Here is a 17,148-nt window from a genome sequence, read left to right as displayed (position 1 = left end):
GCAAGAGCCGGCAAGCCGTATTTCCTTGAATAGAGGGGCACTCGCAGCTAGGAAAGCACTGCCGCTGTGACAGAGAGGGACCCGGGGACTTTGCAAGCCCGGGAACAAATCCTGTATTGCAGGTGAAGCCTGAGGAGGGGTGGTATCCCCATGGCGGACAGGGAAGGACCGGGGAAGCCAGTAAAAGGTACGGGCAACCTTCAGGCTCCGGGCATCCCTGGCTGGTAGCATTCAGTTGTTTTTTTTTCTTTGATTTCTGGACCTCGGTCGTACCCTCGCGAAGAGGGGGCAAAGCAGGTGGCTGAGAGACCGCTTGGAGGTACAGGCAAGGGTGTAGGGGCGGTGGAGCCCTCAACAGTGTGGGACCCCTGGGGATATAGAAGTCTCATTTGTGGACTGACACACTCCGGATTTTGTATCACTGAACCAAGAGGTCATCAAAGTCGTGGCAGGAAGTTCGGCGGTAACCAGCCCACAGACGAGCATTGTGAAGAGGAGCACCCTGGGGACGGTCCTGTACCAAGAGGGGCGGAGGCTTCGACACAGGGAAAAGTGATCGGCATGCCCCCCCCCCTTTGACAGTATTAAAATATTATGAACTGTTTGTAAGTATGCCTTTGGTATAAAATATGACTGATGTTGCAGTAAGCCAGGTGAGCTGAGTTTCTCTATGGAAGTGATTGTGGAGCCTCTCCTACCTTTCTTGCCTGCCCCTAGATATACTACTGCAAAAAAACCTTCTGTTTTGTGGCAAAAAAATAAGGTGACATCTCCATCAGCAGCACTGCCACTGTGTGGCAAATATATTCTTTGAGATACTGCACAATGGCCAGCAATTTGGTTTGGGTATACTGTGTACATTGTTGTTCCTGCTGATGCAAATACACATTGTATGACACACTCAAGTTTGCTTGGGCAGATTTATAACTGATTTGATTGGAAATTTTGTGTGGTTTTGACTGCTTTCCCCTGAGTTCCATTTTGATTTGGGGGTTAATTTGAATGTAACACAGAAAATGACAGCTTTTACAAAGGCTGGTAGACCAAAACCTCAATGAAATGTAATATAGTAATATTTTATATATATCATTCATATAGTTAAGCTGCTTAGCTCAAATCTCTGCTCTTTCTCTTATTGAAGTACATTGTATGTCCATCTTGAATACTATATGACAGAAGTCTGCTAGAAGTCAGTGAAATTCATGCCAAGCTCTGCAGATGTACTGGAACTATGAGAAGGCAAGCTGACTTTAGCAAGCGGGCTTGCATTCCATGGTCAAGGACACAAGGTTATGTGATTTATTCATTTAAGAGAGAAAATAGTCTCCCTTTAAAAATCCTACCATAACTCTGAGAGTCAGCTTTGCTAGTGTCTGCACGTTCCCCCAACTGACAGGACATAACTACTGTTGTCAGTGTAGATCAGCCAAGTCACTGGGAAGCTGTTACTAAAATAATTTTACATAAATCAGTGCCATTAAATACCATTAGCAGTGTCCACAATAAGAAATGGTGTACACAGAGATTACTGTACTTGATTCTGCAGTACAGCAGGGATATGTTGCCCTATATATTGCCCATGCAGTTATGAAGCCTGATTGTCAGAGGTGCCAAGCATTTAAAATTCCAAATTAAATTGACAGGAATGGCAGATGCTCAAGACCTTGAACACCAGGTTCAGAAGTAGCCAAAGCTATGCGCACATATGTGAAAAGGTTGACGGCATGGCATTAAAGGTGCATTTTTCAAAGTTCTGTAATAACAAAATAAAAAATGAGAGAAAAATAAGTTTGGCCAAAATTCTTCTGGGCCATTTTTAAAACAATTTTTCACTCAGCCAATGGAAGTCTCCCTAATAATAAACTTTCTAGCAAGTGCCTTGTTTCTGCTTTTTGTGTTTCCTGTTAGAAGTAAAATTATCCTTTATACCTGGATTTCTCTTTACCTAAATTACCTTTTGCACATACATTCTATTACTCATACACTTAAATGGCAGTTTCCAACTGTGTAAATGGCATTTTTGGTACTTATGTACTGGTTACAATTATATTATCCCTGTATTATGTGGACATGTAAGCCTAGGCACGAAGACTGAGCATGCTCAGTAGGCTATGCACTGGCCATGTACATGCCTGGCTATGCTCAATGTAGATACCCAAGTGTACATAAGACATAAAAACATAGCTTGACCAAAAACCATGACTAACTGGAATCTGGTTCTGGGGGAAGAGGAGGGGAAGTGCTCCCATGTTTAGCTTCAACTGAGTGGTGAGGGCACTCACTCAGTAAGGAGGAAACTCACCCTTTAGTCATCAGCTCATAGGTCTTGTCCTACTGAGCATGCTCAATCTCCATACTGAGCGTCAGGGGTGACTGGTGCCTCCTGAAGGGGCACAATTTGGGGGCGGGCCAAAAGCCCCATATCCATTCCTATACTTCTGTGCCATGGCTTAGTGCCCCATCCCTCTCCCTCCCCCCCCACACTGCAACATGCCACTGGCCCACACAGAAAAAGAACTGCCCCGTCCTGAGCAGTGCCAAGTTGGGGGCCAGTCTCAGGGGGGGGCATGTGCCCCCCCCATGCCTCCTCTACCAGTCGCCTGTGCTGAGCATGTCTTACATGTCTTAAGTGTCCATAGTGCAGGAGTAATAGAATTGCAATCTATAGATGGAAAATGGCCATTTAGGTATACAGTGGGAAACAGAATTCTGCCCCGGTGCCTTAATGTAGCAGATCATAACGGTCCTTTAGAAAGGGGTGGCATCTATTTCCCCTAAGACCTGCAAAATGAAGGTAAGGCAAGGTCCTGACCATGTCCTGTAGCCAGCCATGATTTGAGGATTATAGAGCACTAGTAGGTTCTTTTCTGACCCTTCTTTTCATCAACTCCTACCCCCAACTTCAGGAGAACAGTGGTGGAATTCAGCCTAGTCGTGCAAGGAAGGGGAAGATCTCTACAGCTTCTTGATATAAACATTGCCTGGCATATCCATTCCACCCTGGGAAGTACTATGCCTGTGGTGTTAACGTTGCTGTAATACATAGCTGTGCAGAAAATGACATGCATTTCTGAAAACAGCTTGAATGTTTCCTTAGATCATTTAGAATATGACTTGAATCGTCAGAACTGAGACAAGAAGAGTACGTAAAAGAGGATAAAGAACAAGAAAAATCTGTTGAACAGAAATCATAGAATCATAGAATCAATGAGTCAGAAGGGACCTAGACAGATCATCTAGTCCGACCCCCTGCCATGTATAAGCTGTTCCTGCTATGTACCCTGACATAGATCACTTGCACTTTAAAGATGAAAAAAATACATGATTTATTGTCCTGGATGTCACAACTCTCAGAGAGACTGTAAATAGGTGTCAGGAGTCAGATTTGCCTCACCCTACCTATATGGTAGGTTGGGACTCCCTACTAGATGCAAAGGAAGTTCTGAGCAGTGTTCTATGGCAGAAATAGAGTCCTAGTATGGACAGAATTGAGAACTGTGCAATAGGTGATTAAGGAACCAAGTTCCTCTCTCAAGAGGGCAAGACACAACTTTGCAAGGGTCCACTCCTTGGTAGGTAAAATTAAATCTTCACATTTCTTCCTCTACAGTAGCTTGTCTTCTCACCAAAATAGATTTACCTCCCCAGCCTCTTACTGATTTTTCTCCCCCAGCACTGAAGAGACTTGCATTCATTCTATTACATAAGACATCATCCTCATTTTACAGATCAAAAACTAAGGCACAAAGGGAAAAAGACATTAATTAAGGCAACTGAAATGTTCCTTCCCACAAGTCTGGCATTTAGGACAGTCTCTACAAACTTGGCTTCTCCATTCATGGTTATGGATTTAACCACTGCATTGCAGCAGAGATGACACTGAAAAGCAGCACTTGTGAATCCACATTTTGAACTATCTGCAAAGTTCATGTATATTTGACCTAGAGGCCACACTTTGACCCATTATATAAATAGGAACTCAGCTGTGAAATTCAGACCTGCATCAAAGTTAGTATCCTGAAAACAATCTTTCAGTTATGTTCTAACTCAGGGGGGTTTGGTTTGATGTAACCTTTAGTAACATAAGAACTGTAGCAAAGACGTGTGGAATGTACGCCAAAATTTGGGCACAATCTCACAAGACTGTAACAGATGCCATGCTTCACACAAGTCCAAAGGTTTCAGATCACAAAAGTATTTGTGAGAAAGACTGTAGCTTATGAAGTGTTTGCTTGATAATGTAGTGTCAAATGCATAAGTAGCATATCTCTAAAAAAAGTAACATTTAAGATAGAGGCTAATGATTGTTATCCTGCCAAACTAATAATAATGAATTAATATTGTTGTTTTTTTCATGCCTGGTGGACAGAATTCTGCTCTTGAACTGAGCACAGGATTAGTGATACAAATTAACTGCTTTAATCAAAAAATGGTGTTATCCTTTACTTCAAATAGCAAGCCATAACTCCTCTGTGCCTATTTATCATGCAACCTACAAAGTTTTTGTCAGTTACACACACTTGCCAATCCTCCTCTCACTATTTTAGTTAGGAAATCAATCACTTTTTAACGTAAGTCATAAAAGAATAACTATAGATAAACCCTACTTTTGGCAACTTCTTTAATAAAATCCTGATCAGTAAGGAAATTGGAAGATCTTATGAAAAAGGAAATAGTGAAGTTTATTTTTCTGCCAATGAGTTTTCTGTTTCTACTGATTCCTTTCCAAGACTTAATCAGGGTCACTGACAACATTAAACAGAACATAATAATTACATTATCCAGTTGTGCTTCTCCAGTGTAGCGACAGAATAATGTACTCACTGTAGATTAATAGAAAGCAATGCTTGCAGTTGCTTGACAGATACGATGCTACTTATTGGAGTAATTTACAGTTCTAAATTGTCATCTGAATATATTTGCTCTTGTAGAAATCCAAAACCAAGAGGGATTTTTCTTTTAACAGAGATGAGAGAGTCACTCTAAAGAGTAATTTTTGTTTTTAAAAAAACAAACAAAACAGCGCTCCAGGTTTTATGGTTCAATTCTTTCATTTTAACCAGAATCTTTGTGCTTCTGTTACAAAGAAGTGTTATACAACTTCCTGGAGTGATCATGCAGCCAAGCCAAGCTGTAAAGGTTTATGGGATTGTGACTCATTTGTCGTTATATACAAATATTTTTTTCTGTTTCTTGGCTGATTTCTGTAAGCATGAGGCCCTCAGAATCCTGTATAAAGGGCATATAACTTATTCCTTGTGGATTGCTTCCCACAGGAGGGGAGGGAATGAAAATGATGATAAAAAAAATCAAGTACATTGAGACATACAACATATACAGCACCAGCAAGGAGAATTATTTCATCCCTGACCAAACTCTGAGACAAAATTTTCTTCTCCCTAGAAGTCACTGACACTAACTTGCTTTAGATTTACTTTAATTTTTTCAATTTATTGCTTTTAGGCCTGTTAGACATTTTTGCTATTTCACTGAGAAGCTGGCCATCCTCCCACCATATCCTTGAACAGAACTCTTGGCAAGCCATGCAAGTAAATCTAAAGCTAACTACAAAGGGAGTTCTGACAACTTGCCAGTGTCCAAGAAAAACTTCAAAACTTCTCAGCTTTTGGAGTTCCTGCTGATGTCACCCTGGAAGCACAGACTCATGGTTGTGGGACTATATCATAATTGATATCTTATAGCTTTTCACAGACAGCAACATATGGAACCAATGTTGGCAGAAACAGATTTGACTGATTACATGAGAAGACAGTTCACATGGCTGATTTTAAAGTTTTCTGCTGCAATCACTGTATTATAGCAAAGAGGAGTTAACAATTATAATGGACATGAGTTTCTGTGGGAATATTATGTTTGGCAAAGAATGTGGTTCTGTTATACTTCCTATATTTAAATACTTTACTCAGCCTGTAATGAATGAGAAATAACTATTGGCTGCTGGGGAGGGGTTCAACAACTCAGCAAAAAACTATGTTTATCCTGCCAAAAGGAACTTTCATTCTGACATATCTGAGTGCATACTTGGTAAACATGACAATTGCTTCCTTCTGTCCCAGCGACTCATGAATTAATTAGACATGGAAATACACATGATAATCATTTGCATCTTATCATCTCCAACAATTCAGACATCAGGATTATATGAAAATAGGGTTGGAAGGGACTTCATGAAGTTATCTGGTTCAGTACCTGCTCAGGGCAGGATCATCCCTATCTAAACCATCCTATGCAAGTGGTTGTCTAACCTAGTCCTGAACTACATAAGTGACCATGTTATACTACAAGGTTTGAGCCTACTGGTGCCTCAAAACATGAAGAGCACCATACCCTGCTACATGTAAAGCAGGGGGACAAGGGCTGTAAGTGTTCCACTGCTGCAAATGTTAAAACTCACTCAAATGATCCAAGGAAGAGGGCCATGACCCCATTACAGAGGAAAACAACCTCCTGCCACCACCCAGTCTATACGAATTTGACCATGAGGTAATATTCCTTTCTGATCCCAACTGTAGTGATCAGTCTTGAGCAGAAGGGCAAGACCCTGTAACCAGGAGCCTCTGAGTTTTAGTGCCAGGAACACTGGCACACCCAACTTAAAACCCTCAGCTGTGGCCACAGCCAATGCCCAATGCTTCTGAGGAAGATGAGGAAGAAAACCCCCTGAAACCTGTAGCAACAGGTGTCAGTCTGACAGTGGGCATGTCTAGACATGCATTTAATCTGAGATCAGTTTACTTGTGAGTAAATGCTCCCGGGAAAGCATCTACATGTGCAGGGAAGTGGGAGCAGATTTCCTGCTAATGCACCAAACTGCTCCCGCTTCCTGGGGCCCTAATATGGGTCCCTGCTGCCACAAGGGGGAGCTCTAGGCTCCCCCTGGTGCTAGCCCAGAGGCTGGCAGGGACCACTGGGCCAGGAGACAGCTGTCTCCTGGCCAGAGCTGGGACATTACACCCTACGGGGCCTACCTGCTTTCTGGGTGGGGACAATGTCCCCCTAACCCAGCAGCAGGGAGCTCCTGGCCCTGGCTCCCCATTCAGGGGTGGGGGACATGGAAAAAGCTGCAGGGGTGGGGCATGTCCCACACTCCTGCCTCAATCCACCGGTGGGGCAGCTAGCAGCTAGCTTGCTGCTAGCTGCCCCACTTGTGGATTGGGGCAGGGGGTTGGGACCTACCCCATCCCTGCAACTCTTTCCAAGCCCCATGCCTCGATCATGTGATTAGGGCATGAGGCTGGGCTCTGCCTTTGACCAGGACAGTTCCCAGCCCCTGGCCAACACGCAGGGAGGAGGCTGGGGAACTTGTTCCCCAGTCAGCTCTGTAAGTGCAGCGCTGGGTGGGGGTCTTCCTGGAGCAGCAGAGCTCAGCAGGGAGATGTTTCTTCCCTGCTGGCTGGTCACAAACTGCTCCCCTTCAACACAGAGAGCTGGGCATTAAATGGCCACCCTCATCAGGCACCTGCCCTCTCCCTGGCCTAGCCGTTAAAGTGGCAGGCACCAAAAGTCCCCTGCTACAAACAGGCTGGGCCCATTTGTTTCCCGCTCAGCTCCGTGAGCAGGGAGCTGAACAGGGATCATTCTCCTGAGTGTGTTCCTCATCTAGCTCTGGACTCACAGAGCTGGACAGGAAACAAGCTCCCCAGCCCCTGTCAGCAGAGCTAATGCTGGGAGATAAGCATCTCCCAGGCCCTGCTCCCCAGTCATTATCTTGGAGTGGGGGGCTTGGAGCTCCCTGTAGCTGGGCAGGTAGGAAGAATCTGTCTGACATGGTTGCTGTCCCTGGCTGAGCCTGACTCACCCATGCAGCCTGGCTCGGGTGTGGCAAGAGCACCTGCTACCCCCAGATCAACTGGGGGCAGTGCCAGCAACAGCCAGGGGAGGTGGGGAATGGGAGGGAAGGGGAGGTGTCACTAAGCATGGAGGGAAAGGGACAGGGTGCCAAAGATGAGCTTTGAGTGCTTTTTTTTAGTCCCTGGATGTCGCTTCTGCAGCATGGTCCAAAGGGAAGTGGGTGAAACTGCACCCTCTAAACTTGTCCCTCTTGGTATGTAACTAAATATAGTAAATATACTAAATATAGTATCTACAGGTAATCTATCTGCAAAAGAATTAGAGCTCCAGTGCTATCTCAGTATCCTTATAGAGTGGGAGGATCTGGATACTTTTAGACCATCAGTTAAGTAAGGGATTTCTATTATCTATATATTATCTGAGGTAGGTAACAGTTAAACTAAAGAATGCATGGAGTCACATTAGAGCTGAGACTGGAATGCACAAATCCCCCCTTCTCCACCTTGTGCTTAGTCTATTAGACTAAACTGCCTCTTGCACAAGTAAGAGACTTTTCCTGTTGCTCAGAGACTACAGCAGTAGTTCACCAAAGGAGATAATTCATCAGCAGGTAGCTGGGAGCTACTAATATGAATAGCATTCTTACCTATTGTCTCTCTGAAAGATGCTTTCCAACCTCCAGCTACTTGAAAAAAGTCAGTCTTAAATACTAGGAGCAAGTTATTGCTGGAGCTCTTAATAGTTGGAGGAAGCTCTGAGCCACAGAATTTGCCAAGGACTGGAGTGTAGATGTTCAAGCCATCGTACAGAGCCACATAATCTTTGTAACAGGAGGAAGAGGCTTCAAGATGGAAATCATTAAACCTGTAAAATACATTGTGGGATTAGGATGCACTGGTCTCATTTTTAATCAGATATAGTATTTTTTTAGCGCCTGGGAAAATGCCTATTAATACCAATGGCCAGAGCCAGATACAGTGTGGGCAGCTACTGTTCAAGTTTCCCTCTTGGGAAGAAATCAGGGAAGATACTTTGCCTTTCATGATAAGAGGAAAAAATGTTTTAGAAACTAGTAAGTACATTCCCTTGTGGCCAAGTACACTTATAAGATACCATGTGTTGTCCGTGAATCTTGGTAACCAGTTGCAAGCACTCCAGGAATGGGTACTCTTTATTTCTATGAACAATACAGATCTAACATAGTTTTGAAAGTCAGTTTGATATCATTTACGCAAATAGCCAAATCAATCATTGTCTTCAATGCCCATATTTGATAAACACAAATGCAGCATCAGACCCCAGGCCGGCAAGCAACATCCTGGGTTGATGGGCATATATGGGCACACGACAACATCCTTAGATGGGCATATATATTCATAGGATCATAGGAAAACAAGGCTGGAAGAGATCTCATGAGGACATCTAGTCCAGCCTGTCTCAAGGCAGGATTATTCCTGATTTAAACCATCCCAGCTAAGCGTCTATACAACCTGCTCTTGAAAATTTTCAAGAATGGTGATTCTTTCTAGCTTTCTAGATAGCCTGTTCCAATGCTTGACCACCCTCATAGTCAGAAAGGTCCTGCTAATCCTGTGTTGCAGCTTGAGACCACTGCTCAGAGTCCTGTCCCCTATGGCGACAGATCATAGTCTATCTTCATCTTCTCTACAATTGCCCTCCAGGTATTTGAATCCTATTATCAAAGCCCCACTCAGTCTGCTCCTCTGCAGACTAAATAATCCGAGCCCTTTCAGCCTTTCCTCGTAAGTCAGGTCTCTAATCATATTTGTTGCTCTCTGCTGGACCCTTTCCAATAAGTCAGCACTTTTCTTGAAATGTGGGGCCCAAATCTGGACACAGTACTCCATGTGAGGCGTCATCAGTATTGAACAGTGAAGAATCATTTCCTTTGATATATAAGAGATGCTGCTCTTAATACAACTCAGGATGTCTTGATGTCATTGGCTTTTTTGGCAACAGGAGGACAATGTTGGTTCATATTTCACTTATGGTCTATTGTAACTCTGAGGTCATTCTTCTGTACTAACTCAGTACTAACTGGATCCTATTTAGTCCTTCCCTGGTCTGTATCTGTGCATGCATTTCATTTGGAGTGCAGGACTTCATATTTGTTCCTGCTGAAATTCATCTGTTTAATTATGGATTATTTCTCCAGTCTATTCTAGTCATTCTGGATGCTAGCCCTATCCACTAGCGTGTCCGCAATTCCACCCAACTTGATGTCATCCACAAAATTGCTAAGTGTACCCTTAATCTCATTGTCAAAATTATTAACAAAGATGTTAAACAATACCAGACCCAGGACAGACCCCTGGTGAAACCCACATAATGCCTCCTCCCAACTAGACATTGAGCCATTGATGACTGTTCACTGAGCATGATGATCCAAACAGTTTTGTATTCATTTTACAGTAATTTAATCTAGTCTGTTTTTGCTTAGCTTGTTAATAAAAATGTTGTAGGGGACAGTGTCAAAAGCTTTGCTAAAATCAAGGTATCTCACATTCCCCCAACCACAGAGCCTGTCACCTTATCACAGAAGGAAATTACTGTATTCTATCACATACACAGTTTTTCATAAGTCTGCCTCTACCTCATGCTAGGTATTAACATCATAACTTTTATTTTGTAAGGGTGCCTGCACATGAGCTGGGAGGCTTGATTAATCAAGTCTGCTAGAGCGTGCTAACTAGCATGCTCTACCCAGCCTCCGCATCTTGTGCATCAGCATCCCCACACTTCAAAATGGCGACGGGGGCTTTTTAACTAAAGCTTGTTTGATGAGCTTCACATAAAGTCTCCCCAGTGCCATTTTGAAGTTCAGAGATGCTAATACATGAGACTCTTTGGGTACTTTCATTAGAGGGGCTTTCTCTCAGAGCATGTCCTTTCCCCTCCCCACCTAACTCCAGCGCACGTGTAAGACTGCCCTAAGTTTTTAGCAGCAAAATCTATGGCCATTTTTAAGGAGGGACAGTGCACATAATTATACCATTTCTGGAAAGGGGCTATTATTTGAATTAAAAGGAAAAGAGGTCATTAGTTTTCCAAACAGGATTTTTAGTTATCTTATTCTTAACTATTAACAATATTATTAACACTTAAAAGCAATGGAGTGGTAAAGATTAGCCAAGAGGACAAAAAGCAGTTTAGGAGATAATTTAGTTCCTTTGCAAACCACAGTAGCAAGCTAAAATTAAAGTGATGTCTTAAAAATAACAACAAATTGATGGTAAGACTCCACCAGTCTTGAAGAAGTTTGGTTTCTATGGAGATAATGAGGGTGGGTTCTGTTTTCAAACTGGCATTCCTTAATTCTGCTTTGAGTTGTCTATTGGAAACAGCAAGGATTTAATGACTTCTTGGGTTTACCAAAAGCCTTTTTTTATATCACAACCGAAGACCTTTCTATCCCCTGATGCGAAAGTGAACTTGGATTACATACTTGAGTGCCACCACTTTGTTGTTTCCAACTGTGATGTGGTATGAGCAGTTCATATTGTTGTGGTAATCAGTAATTGAATGGGTGGGGCTCCTGATTGTGCCAAAGGATCCATTGAAGAGGCCACCACAAGCTGCAACGACAGCCAAAAAACAAACAGTCCGGATATGAATACATGAGTAAAATACATCGATAGGGATAGTTTTACAGTTCTAGATACAGGCAAAGCAAAATTCTTGATCAATTAAAGCTCATAATACTAGGTCGTGTTGGCATGTTGATGTCTACCATCCAGTGATGTAAAATGAACTCACATGGTTTGGGTAGTTTCTGGTCAACACATTTCTCCCTCTCACATTACGCACCCTGCCCTCCCCAACTTCAATGATTTTATGTTTTTTGCACTTAAGAATATAGGCAAAATCCTGACACTAAGGACCCTAAAAGGGAGGGAGTAGGCACCATAGAGCCATGTGAAGTGTTTGCATGCCAAGTGGTGTCTTGAGGAAGGGGCCTGAATCTGCTCTGATTAGGGTGGAGCTTCTTGGTGGGTAAAGAACTTGGCTAAATGAGGTGATTGGATAAAACCCTAACCCCTCTAAAGTCAAAGAGAATTTTACCACTAATGTGCAAACCAAATTTCAGATCCCATCTCTTCTGAAACTGCTTTGCTTGTAGCACTATCTTTCCTTTCCCCTCTGCTGCAGCTGAACGATTATTCTGCCCCTCTGACTCCTCTTGGAGTTCTTTAGTCAGCTGTGGAGTAGGAAGGCTATGGGAGAGGGGAGGATTCTTTAAGCTACTATGTTTTTTCAGTCTGTTCCCAGCTCTCAGTCAGCAGCATGGAATCCACTACCATTTCTTAAAGAAGGCACTGAATAGATTTAGAGCTACCTCTCTGACATCAATTCCCTATATGACAATATAGCAGTGGGTGGAATCACAGCCTCTGCCTTTGAAGACAGGGAATAGTTGAGTGATGGTGTATATGCAATATGGCTAAATCAGGGCAGAAGTAGTCAAGCGTGTGCAGCTGTAGAATTAAGGGTCCCATTTTGCTGTTGTGGTTTTCACACCATGGACACTGCTTAGGTCAGGATATGGCCTAATGTTTGTTCCCAACTTTAATGCTCAAGAGAAGAAATGCTGTTATAAACCTGGCTCCAAACTTAATTGTTAGCCATGACCTTTACAGTCTTAACTTGGCAACAGGCTTTCTTGTATCCTGTTGATAAACAGCCCAAACCCCCACACAGCCTCTCCAGTTTTAAGGACTAGGCACTGCCTTAGCCACTATCCTCACAAAGAAAATTGCAAAAAACACTTGTGAATGTACAACCCCTCATTCTGCATCAACAACTATGCTTGGGAGTCTTTTTGAGCACCGAACACTGGAATGTGGACAAATAAGAAACAAGAGCTAAGAAGATAAAAAGTAGTATTCATGCTAAGCTAGCAGAGGGAAGCCTTCTCCATTATTTTCCAGCAAACAGTACAACCAGAAGGAAAAGGAATGTTAATTGCTAGAATCTGCTTTGTATAGAGTAACAAACCAATAAAGCTGTAGTCATACTTCTCAAATGTCAGAAGTCACAAGTCAGATAGCAGCAGCCAACTTGAATAAGTTATGAAGGTCCTTTTCATAAGTAAATGCACATTGATAACCATCGGTGCTATACTGTCTAATCTGTCAGTATCAGGACAATTAATTTTATATAGAACTACTTGATCTTATGCATTTTGCTAGGGCTATTGTGAAAATGAGAGCAGTGAGGGAAACTTCAGAGGTGCTATGAGCACTTGTGTTTGCTTCACAGATGGCAAATGAAATGGGTTTTCAAAAACAAGAAAATATGTAAATTCATTTTGAAAATAGATTTATTGATGGCTTAATATTAACATTCCTATTGTCATTTCTCTTTTTAATACACATTCCTTTTTATAAATGGAATTGTATACACTGAAATGAAAAGCATATTTAAAATCTGTTTCTCATTTAAACTATGGCCGAATGAATTACTGTCTGGGAGTGCAAAGGAATCTTTGAGTAGGTGTAGGTGTAACTGAGCCCATTTTATGCTGCCGGTGTGGAAGAGGGAGCTTTTAGTGTAACTGAGAATCAGGCCCAAAGTTTTGCCAGTCTCCTGCATGCAATAGCAGTTGTTCCTCAGTTAAATAAACTGGTGACATTTCTCTGGAGCAACATTTTAATTAAAAATAACACAGCACAGCTGAACTCAGTTCTCTTGCTTTTGTGGAGCAGATGGTTGTAAATCACTAACGTAGTCATAGAATTTGACCTGGCCCCATGTAGAACTGTTCATGGTAATAATTCCTGTAAACAGGAGTAACATGCCCAAGATACAGCACTATTAGCTTTTGGACAGTCAGTGAAAAAATATGCCGAAAACTCCCTAGACCTGTTCCTGAACAGCCTCTTTGTGGAAGCGGGAGTGTAAATATCTCTGCCAACCTAAGGGAGAATCACAGTGAGATGTAATGTCTCCTATGTTGCACACTTGGAGAAGAAGAATTCTATTTTGAACTGTATCTCAAACCTGACAAGTTTTACCAACTAAAGCATAGTATTTGGCTACTCACAGATTACTTTGTATTTTGCCAGAAATCCAAGGCCTACAATACGGGAGTCAGTGTAGAAGTTGAGCAGCATGGATCCAAAGGTACTCATAGGTCCAGGAATCTCATTGCCACACATTGTAGCAACAGGGTATGAAGTAATCCTGGTCCCACGGAAGATTTTCACTCCATCATAAGCACAAGTTCTTCCTGAAAATGCTGGAGCTTCAAAAGAATGAGATCCAGAATCGTTAACTGGACACATCCAATGAGATTTACTGAGCATCAAAATTTCCGTAACCTTCACAGAGCAACATATAATAATATTGTGTGCCCTTTCCATCCAAGAACTCAGAGCTCTTCACACAATAGCTTATGCCTCATGGCACCACAGGGTGGTGAATATAATTGAGGCATTGAAAAGATGAGCTACTTCTTGCGGAGGTTGAGTAAACCTTTCTCAAAGCATTCTACTCAACTACTGTGGAGTTCACATCTCCCAAGCTCCAAGGGCACAATGCATTTAATCCCTCTTATAGTCAAGCACCTGTGGCACAGTGACTTCTGTGGAAAATAGTTTTGATGCATTCTGTTTTGCGTAATAACTTACAACAGAGATGTATTGAAAGCATCCAATAATTATTCAAAATTATGGAAACAAATTCCATATAGCTCAGGCAGAGGAAAAACAGATTTATTTTATATTATTTGAAATCTTATTTCTTCATTTCTAACATACAGGTTTGGCACATAATACAGTTAAGTGGGGCTGAGTTCTTTCAGTTCCTACTGAAGTCAGAATGACTATAAATGATTAGTACTTTCAACGTCAGGTTAAAATAGCTTGAAATATATTTAATTGCTTGACAGTGGCTACCACCTTCTGTGCTGGTATGGCAAGTACTCATGGCTTTCTGACTTGAGCAGTGGCAATGCCTGCAGTGCTCACATCAGTTAAAGGCCAAAAGTGGGCCACTGGACAGCACAGAAGCAGGGCTGCCAAATCTCTTTTCCCCTGCACACCACAGCTTTTTGGCTTTTTCTAAAAGGGAATTTCACCATTCTAATGCTGAATTTTGTGCTTAATGCAAAGTTTCTATATTATACCAGCCTGTTGTTTGTGCTAAAAATCTCATGCCCAAGTAGTGGGTACATAACCTAACCTACTGAATGTGCTCTGGCTGGGCAGCTGCCTAGGGAAGAACGTAATTGCCCTGGCATGTGTGTTATGGTGGGCAAAACTATAGACAGAGAAAAAGCATGACTAGTAGTTATTATACATTAAACGAGGGGAAGGATGTCTCTCCTATGTTTTAGCCCTACAGCTTAAAAGTTAGGATACTTGCCCACAGAGTGGGAAACCTTGGTTCTAGGTCCTCTCCAGCTCTCCTCCTGAAACTGGCTTCCTGCACAGTCAAGAGAGGGAAATATGTGGGACCAGCAAGATAGGAACAAGCCAGAAACACTGTGGTTTCTTTAGATGGCTGCTGGCCTGGAAAAGAAGGGGCTGTTTATTTATTTTATCCAATGAATATTTAATGCAAGGAGCTGTGGAGAGTTTCAAGGAGAGCACAGAGTGCTCTGGGCAATGCCTAGTCCATGGCCTGGTGATTAGATCCCCTTTGCTGGGATACAAGTTCAGACCTTCTCTGGGTGAGGAGGCCTAGAACCTAGATCTCCCACTCTCTGGGCAAATGCCCTTGGCCACTGGGGTAAGAGGTAAAAGAACTCTCCTATATTTCACTTCCAGCAGGTAAGCACTCAGGGTGCTCCTATTTCACCACAGGGGGAAACAGTATCCCAAACTACACATAAGTGCCAAAACCTGCAGTGACAAGACTACATACCCACCACTTGGGTACATGAAGGGGAAATAGGTGCTGGCCCATAATGACAGAAGGTTAGATTTTACTGAGGCTTTTACATTCTGACTTTTATTTTATTATTTAGAAATGGAGAGTAATTGTTTCAAAGTCCATTATGGTTTAGCTTTACATGTCTATGTTTACATGTCTGTTTAACATTATGACAACAGCAGAGAGAAAGAGAGAGTTATTTACAATGTAAGGAGTTTAGTTGTCTTAAATGGGAGAAACTGAACTTAATTCTGCAAAGGACTGACTCCTACTGTCTTTCCAATCAAAACAAACCACTTCCTGCTGTTGCAGTCAATCGGGTGAGTCATGCAGAACAAGGAAGGAAGACCACAGCTAAGAGGGATTCCTACTTCACAGGAAACCCACAATCCCAGTAATGTAATACAACTTAGATCCCAAATGGAGCCTTATCTTAAGAATCCTCTCTCTCCCCGGTGAAGAATATGTTAATGTTCTTTATGATTATATTTACAGTAAGTATGACACATATTGTTTTAACATGATTCATTAGGCAGAAAATAATTGGTCTCATGTGGTAACTGCAACTTATTATAAATACAATAAGTGAAATTAAAGAACACAGTGCCCCTCTCCTACCCATGTAGTTATCTGGCATGGTATAAAACAGAAAAAAACATAAAACATGTAATGAAATCCCACACTCCAAAATACAAAGGTCCAGTAAGAAATCAAGTCAGGGGAAATTTGAAAAAAGGAAAGATGTGAGAAGTAGGTGTTTCCTCAAAACACTTTGGGAAAAAAGAATATTTTTAAGGTAATGGTCAAAAGGGAAGACTAAAAATAATTGCATGCCTAGGAGAAGTGATTTTCACATCTTAGATGCTGTCTCAACAGAATTATAATGGACAGCTGACTTCACATTAAGTGGAGGAAAGAGTGAGTCTTGTGATCTGTGAATGCCTGGCCTTGAATGCACAGTGGGAGAAGCCAACATCAGTAAGGCTCTTCCATACCTGGCATCATTACCTGGTTATTGCTGGACCTCCTTTATGCTTCTTCTCATGCTGTCCTTTATACTTCTGAACCTCTCCCTCTTTTCTAGCTTTCGCATTTCAAAATACTGACATATTTTAAGATGGAGTCTTCTCCATCTTAAAAAAAATCCTCAATCTCATAGAATCATAGAATCAATGAGTCAGAAGGGACCGAGACAGATCATCTAGTCCGAACCCCTGCCATGGGCAGGAAGGAGCACTGGGGGTGGCAGGGGTCATAAGACCCCAGCCAGGTGCCTGTCCAGTCTCCTTTTGAAGATTTCCAGGGAAGGTGAGAGCACCACCTCTCTGGGAAGCCTATTCCAGGCTCTGGCCACCCTTACAGTGAAGTAGTTCTTCCTAATATCTAACCTAAACCTATCCTCCCTCAGCTTGTGGCCATTGTTCCTGGTGACTCCAAGGG

General features: G+C 42.3%; 1 protein-coding gene across 1 annotated transcript in view; it reads right to left on the bottom strand.

Moving 5' to 3' along the window:
- Positions 1-17,148, bottom strand: part of CUBN (cubilin) — a 321,538-nt gene that overhangs the window by 20,467 nt on the left and 283,923 nt on the right. Inside the window, exons 57-59 of the mRNA XM_019508344.1 lie at positions 13,877-14,077; positions 11,279-11,408; positions 8,459-8,676 (exon numbers count right to left, since the gene is read on the bottom strand). Coding sequence (XP_019363889.1) covers positions 8,459-8,676; positions 11,279-11,408; positions 13,877-14,077 — 549 coding nt within the window. The remainder of the gene's footprint in view (positions 1-8,458; positions 8,677-11,278; positions 11,409-13,876; positions 14,078-17,148) is intronic.

Source organism: Gavialis gangeticus, unplaced genomic scaffold, assembly GCF_001723915.1.
Source record: "Gavialis gangeticus isolate Ggan-Ray unplaced genomic scaffold, GavGan_comp1, whole genome shotgun sequence".
In the NCBI taxonomy this organism is placed as follows: Eukaryota; Metazoa; Chordata; order Crocodylia; family Gavialidae; genus Gavialis; species Gavialis gangeticus.
Note: the sequence above shows the minus strand (reverse complement) of the source record. Positions and strands in the feature narration are given on the sequence as shown.